General features: G+C 36.5%; 1 protein-coding gene across 1 annotated transcript; it reads right to left on the bottom strand.

Moving 5' to 3' along the window:
• Positions 1-418: 418 nt before the first annotated feature.
• Positions 419-5956, bottom strand: cplx4a (complexin 4a). Its single transcript, XM_026173568.2, has 3 exons — positions 5510-5956; positions 3533-3620; positions 419-1515 (listed from the first exon to the last, which is right to left on the bottom strand). Exons 1-3 carry the CDS (start codon positions 5671-5673, stop codon positions 1288-1290), a joined length of 480 nt encoding a protein of 159 aa, XP_026029353.1. The 5' UTR covers positions 5674-5956; the 3' UTR covers positions 419-1287.
• Positions 5957-6248: the final 292 nt, after the last annotated feature.

Below are 6248 nucleotides of genomic sequence, written 5' to 3'. Positions count from 1 at the left end.
CTGATCCTATTAGACGTAATCTCCAGACTTTACAAATCCACATCTTGGGTTCATGTGAAACTCCTAAGGTTGTGACTCCCTGTCCCCCCAGCCCCCATCCTTTTCTGCCTTATAGTTCCAAACTGTTTGGATAATGCCCAATTAAATTAAGACCTATTTATTTACTTACTGTATTAGTCCTGATTCAGTAGATGGGATTATAGTTACTTAATCTTAAATATTTGATGTCTGTACAACAGAATTTCTGCTTGGCTCACCAGTTTAAAAGCCACTAAATCTGATTGTAAAATCACATTACCATACACAGTACATTCATAACAAGGTGTTTCCATTTAAATTGCTGCACATAACTGACACATAAAAAAGTCAGATATTTGAGAAGATATTTCAAGCTTAACAATGCAAACCAAGACATTACTTGTATTCCACACGTCTTTATTTGAAGCTTTCTCAGTGTAGCCACCATGTGTGTTTTAAGCGTTTATGAGCATTGCTTTTATTGTAATGATTTTGAAATTACAGTTTGTGCAAATCTGCAAACGTCTCCGCAAATGTGTCAGACACAACAGTTTTTATTACAACTATAATGTCAAAACTTGTAAAGATCACCTTTTGTAGTAACACCGACAGAAAAAAAGACTACATTTCATTAGTTCAACACCATATACAAAAGAAAAATCACCATGAAACCAAAAGGAAAGTGGAAATACGCAGACAGGATTGGTTTAATAAGTCTTGGTTATTTTAATGAACCGCAAAACAATTTTAGAGATTGAACATTTAAATTTTTTGATAAACAGAGAAAAATATAATATATTATATGACAATTACAAATTTCGAAATATATCAGGGCCTGTAGCTTTATGAAGGAGTTATGAAAAGAAATCAACTGTGGCAGTGGATCAGGAAAATGTACTTTTCTAGATTTCTTGTCTAAACGGGGATGAGGGGGAGGGAGCGGATAGGGCACTCAGCACATGATTTCAAATAGTATTATTTTGTTTTTATGGAAAGTTGGAAACGATTACCCACCGAGTAATCAGCTGACATGGAAACCTTTAATGTATATTCTTAAATAGATGCAGACTGGTTGTGGTAAAGATATAACACCCTGGTGAAGATAATGCCTTTTCGTTCTTATAAGAAAAATGAATACTTTGCAGGCATTTTTACGTTTTGACTGTATCCCAGACGTGTTTTTTCCCCCAGGAAGTGGTGATATTCATTCCTCTCTTCTCTCTTCTTCTTCTTCCCGACTTTGTGAACACACACGCCCTCTCTGGCTGCTCACATGACGGAACACTTCTCTTCTGCTTTGGTCTTCAGCTCGGTGACCGTCGCCGAGGCCTTCTCCTTCAGCTGGTCCATGTCCATGTTCTGCAAGTTTTGAATTTGACCCAGGAGGGAGTCTTTGCCTTCCTCCTCTGTAGCGTCCTCATCCACCATCTTGAGCAGCTCCTCGGGCACGTCCACGTCATCCCCGGCCATCTCGATCATGTTCTCATCCTGCTCGCTCTGCACAGTGACAACATCAGAACAGAGAGCACGGTCAGAATCCAGGAACATCGGTGCGTTAAGGTGAAAGTTGATTTATAAAGCGAGCTGGATAATGATCACTGCATTTCTACATTTTATGTTGAATTCTTACAAAGAGAATTGAACAGGCTTTTTGAAGATCTACCTTTTACCCCTTTATTTTCAAATTAGGCACATTTTTCTGGGTTTGAAATCAAATTGTAAACAAGCAAAGTTAAAAACAAGGCAGAAGACAAACAGATAGACTCTGATATCTGTCTTAATCCACGTTCAAGTAACTGCACTCGAGGATATTCCGGCTGGCTGTGTTTTTATCAAGCAGGCATGAGTCTCATCTGATGTTATTATCCACACTGCCACACTTCATGTGTCACTGCATCAGAAAAGATGTTAAATTTAAAGCCTTTTTTTTTCAACAAATAAAATCTAATCACTTAATATCTGGAATAGTCATGCAGTAGGCACTGTGCTGTGACTACAGGTACTTTAAAGTTCAATCTGAGGGATTATCGCAGACCTGCTTTATCCTTTCCTATTAGAATCTAAAGATATCCTCTATAGCCTTGCACGAGACCTCATTCCTATTTCTTACCACACCAATGTTTTTATTCATATTGTCTGCTTCACATAATTCAAAGAATGTTTTTGCTTTTTTCTTGTTGCTGAAAAATCTATTTCAAATGCTAATCTCCAGTAAAAACACTTTGACCTTTGTTCCCTTTAAGAGTGATGAGCGATGTAGCCATCATTCTCCAAGCATAATTACATTTGCACGTACTTCTTTCAGCCATTATCCTTATCATAATTATGTGGTTTCAATTTAGAAGAGAAACAGTGCTAAGAAATCCATTTGCCGTTTGAAACACAAACACAAACAATGACATGCCTGCTGCAAGAGATTGTTAGAAACACCTCCGGTAGCCAAGGTCATCACTTCATTTCTTCATTTAGATAAATAACAATCACGATGTTAGAAAACCTGTAACAGAAACTTATTTTGCCATTTCCACCAAAGAACACATAGTTAATCACATGTTTATCAAATTAAAGGTCCCTCTTTTGGTCTTTAGCTCTAAATGGTGTTAAAAAAATCTACCATACCTTTTTTTCTCCTTCCATTACAGTTTCTTTTTCTTTTCAGAGTCCTTGGAAATCCTGGAATAGCTCACTTTGAACACTCTAAAGTAGATGCTGCTGTTTCTTAAAGCCAGATCACTCTGAATAACTTTGGTGCTTCCTGATGAGCCTGGGACACCTGTTCAGTGGCAATTGGCTTTGTCCGACTCAAGGCGCAGTGCGCAACACATAGGCTAACATCTCCGGGACACTGGCTGAATCTTTTTCCACTAATCTACTGGCATGACTTCTACCTCCTGTTGTCCAGGCTGGAGTTGCCAAGCACTACTATTAGAGTAAGATAGCCTAAACTAACCATGAAGTAGCTATTTCTACCTACAGACAGGGCACTTAGCTCAGCCATCTAATTTTCTTTATAAAGCTTAATAAAGGGTTGTCAATTATTATTACCTGCCCTAATCTTTAAAAAAATCCCTCATACATACCTGTAATCTAATTAAAAAATTACATTTAAACAATTTAAAACACATTTATTGTAAGCAGATACAGTATAAGCATGTTTTAATGTTTTTTAAACCAAAACCACCAGGGTCTATTAGGTATATTAATATATTTATATTTGCAATTTTAATTGTACTTACCTCTGTTTATAGCTAGCTTCTATGAAAATATATTGAATGTTAATATGTTTATAAAATGCTTGCAAAAGTGAACTCTTGTATTGAAAGTGCATCTATTAACTCAAGTAAACCAATAGCTGTAATTTGCTATATTAGTAGACAATGGTGTAAATCACCAAAAAGCAATAAAAATCATTCAGATTTCATGGAACCTGACACAGCCTTAATTAATATAATGAATCTGTATCAAATTTGAGTAAGTCCCCAAAGTAAAAGTAAAAAAATGTGGGTATACTTACCTTTGGGAGTCTGTATTTATCTCTGAGGCACACCCTCAGTGTTGCCCTCTCTGCCTTCTTATGCAAGAAATCTGCATCTCTCTCCATCCTTCCGGGACAAAAAAATGTTATTAGTAAACTATCCTTCAGTGTTGGCCATTAGTCATAATTAAAAGTTTTCCCGAACCACGAATGTGCAAGAAATCTGGTTTACTTTTAGATTTTCTTTTAAATTCTGACATAACTACAGAAAAAAAATCTTTAAAGTATTTTATTCTGCTTTTTATTGTTTGGTGTTCATCAATGCTCAGTGCCTTTAACATCCTCCAGTTAATTTCAGTTTTATGTACTAACATGGTTCATTCCACCTACAGGCTCTCAGTATGTAGTTTAATATATAAAAAATAACATTTTACTTACTGCTAGTTTACCTATTAGCTGTTTTTGGAACGCTCATGCTGTATGTAATAGCAGCTTTAATAAAGTTACGTTTAGTAGACATATGTGGTATAGCTGTTCTTTTTTAATATTTAACATGTAATTTTTTTTCTTATTTTGCAGCTTTTAAAAAATATGTAAAATGTGTAAAATTAATATTTCTTATAATAAAAATTATACAATATTTCTTAATGTATGCTGCCCAAGTTTAACACTTATAACTTTAAAAGATGAAGTACATGCTGAGACTGCTGCTCAGCAAGAACATTTGCATATTTAATATATAAATTATTACACTGTAACATTATAAACAACATTTAAACTTTTTTCTGAATGATGATACTTTGATCTTTGAATCATGATTTTCAGATTATCAGTGATAAGTTAAAAAAAGTTAAAAACGTGATGATCGTGATTGCCAGACTCTGCATATTCCTGCATTTTTGAGACAAAGCTTGTGTACTTTCCCTCAGCCAATTAAAGATGGGATTATTGGGCTAGACTGAGTCAAGCAGGTTTGAAATCCAGCCAAGACACCACAATATAAACTATAGTGAAAAAAACCAAGGTGGTTAAGGTTAAGATTTCCAACAAACTCCCATTTATTGAAATTTTATTCACAGCAGTACAAGTTACAGATGGCCTATTTTTGCTTTGAAGAGGTGCTTTTTATCTTTCGTTTTCTTTCTTTAACAAATTCTGTTTGTGTGTGAATCATCATTTTGGAGAATTTGATCAATGGTAGGATTGTGCAGTTAATACAGATGTAGACATTTTCTGATGCCTTTCAAAATTAAACGGATTTAAGTACCCAAACATGGGAGTAGAGAGGCAGGATTAAACTTGTTATATAATACAGGCTGCATGGATCTGCTTCATGCTGCAGAATCTGTGCATTTAAAAAAAAAAAAACTAATTGAATTTAATTATTTGTAAACTCACATTATGCCATTATTTCAATATTTAATGTAGCAAAATTATTAATGTTACTTTATTTTTAAAGACAAGTAAGAAAGTGAAAAGAAAAAAAGTGAGAAAATGCTCTTCACGCGGTAGGTTTTGCTTGATTATTTGTTTAAATTCAAAATTTGAATAAGTCACTCAAAATGTCAGCAATAACTGTTCTCGATGCAGAATCAGATGACAGATTATAGAAGATCACTGAGCTGGGTCCATTATGACATATAGCCCTGACGGATTATATTGTAGAACAATATGAATTTAAAAAAAAAAAAGATTAAATGTTACAGCATTTTTACTGTGGTGGTATGATTTCTGTGACCTTCAATGACAGATCCACTGCTCAGAAACACACCTTGCTTATTGTAAATTCAAAAGAAATAATATCCACATTGGCATTAAGATTTAGTGAGGCTAACGTGTGAAGATTAAAGTCATATATTAAGATTAAAAAGGGAAAACTGTGAAAGAAATGAATGAGATGAAACAGAACACAGCTCGTCAAGGTCAGATTGCACAGTCAGCAGCCATACTGTTTTTGGTGGGCCCGTGACAGCCGTTAAGAAAAAAACAGGGGGTACCCTCCATGTTGCTACTTACTTTTCCTCCACCAACTGTTTTTGGTACTCTTCATACTCCTCGCGTGTCATCCCTGCGGCTTTGGCAGGATCTGAGGGGGTGGCCTCCTCTTCTTTGTCACCTCCACCGCCAAGACCCATTCCTGACAGGGGGTTCCCAATCATGCTCTTGATCAAGAAAGCCATCTTCAGTTCTGGGACTCTTTACCCTTTACGGCTACGAGGAATTTTGAGCTGATGAATATGATCCTGCTCCCCTTCGCTTCAGCTTCCTATAGCTGTCAAATCCAGTGGTAGCTCTCTAGCTAACCTGCTGCTTGTCTATGGACCCAAGGACACACTGGCAACAAGCAACAGAAACATACACAACACACACACACACTCATGCACACACTTAAACGCACACACGTTTTGCCTCGTCCATAATCTGGATTTAATCCTTCCTGCTTCACTATACTAAGAGGCAGATGGCCTGTTTTCTCTCTATTTTTAAATCATGCGGGACTTTCTGGATGTTTTTCGAATAACTCTGACACTGCGGGGATTCTTTGGCAACAGTTGGAGACGCGCTCGTGTCAAAAATCATTTTGGAGTGGGGCGTCTTCAGTTTATCACCACACATATGTGGCTTCCACCCACTGCTGCTTAATCATATTAGTAAAGTACGGGTTGGCCCGTGTGCAGCTCATACTGCCAAGAGCAGAGTAGCAGGGTGGAGAGAGAGGAGCAGGATTAGAGTCTTGTTTATCCCTGTGAAGCCA

The sequence above is a fragment of the Astatotilapia calliptera genome, chromosome 7 (assembly GCF_964374335.1).
Source record: "Astatotilapia calliptera chromosome 7, fAstCal68.1, whole genome shotgun sequence".
NCBI classification, from domain to species: Eukaryota; Metazoa; Chordata; class Actinopteri; order Cichliformes; family Cichlidae; genus Astatotilapia; species Astatotilapia calliptera.
This window is presented reverse-complemented; position numbering and strand designations above follow the sequence as displayed.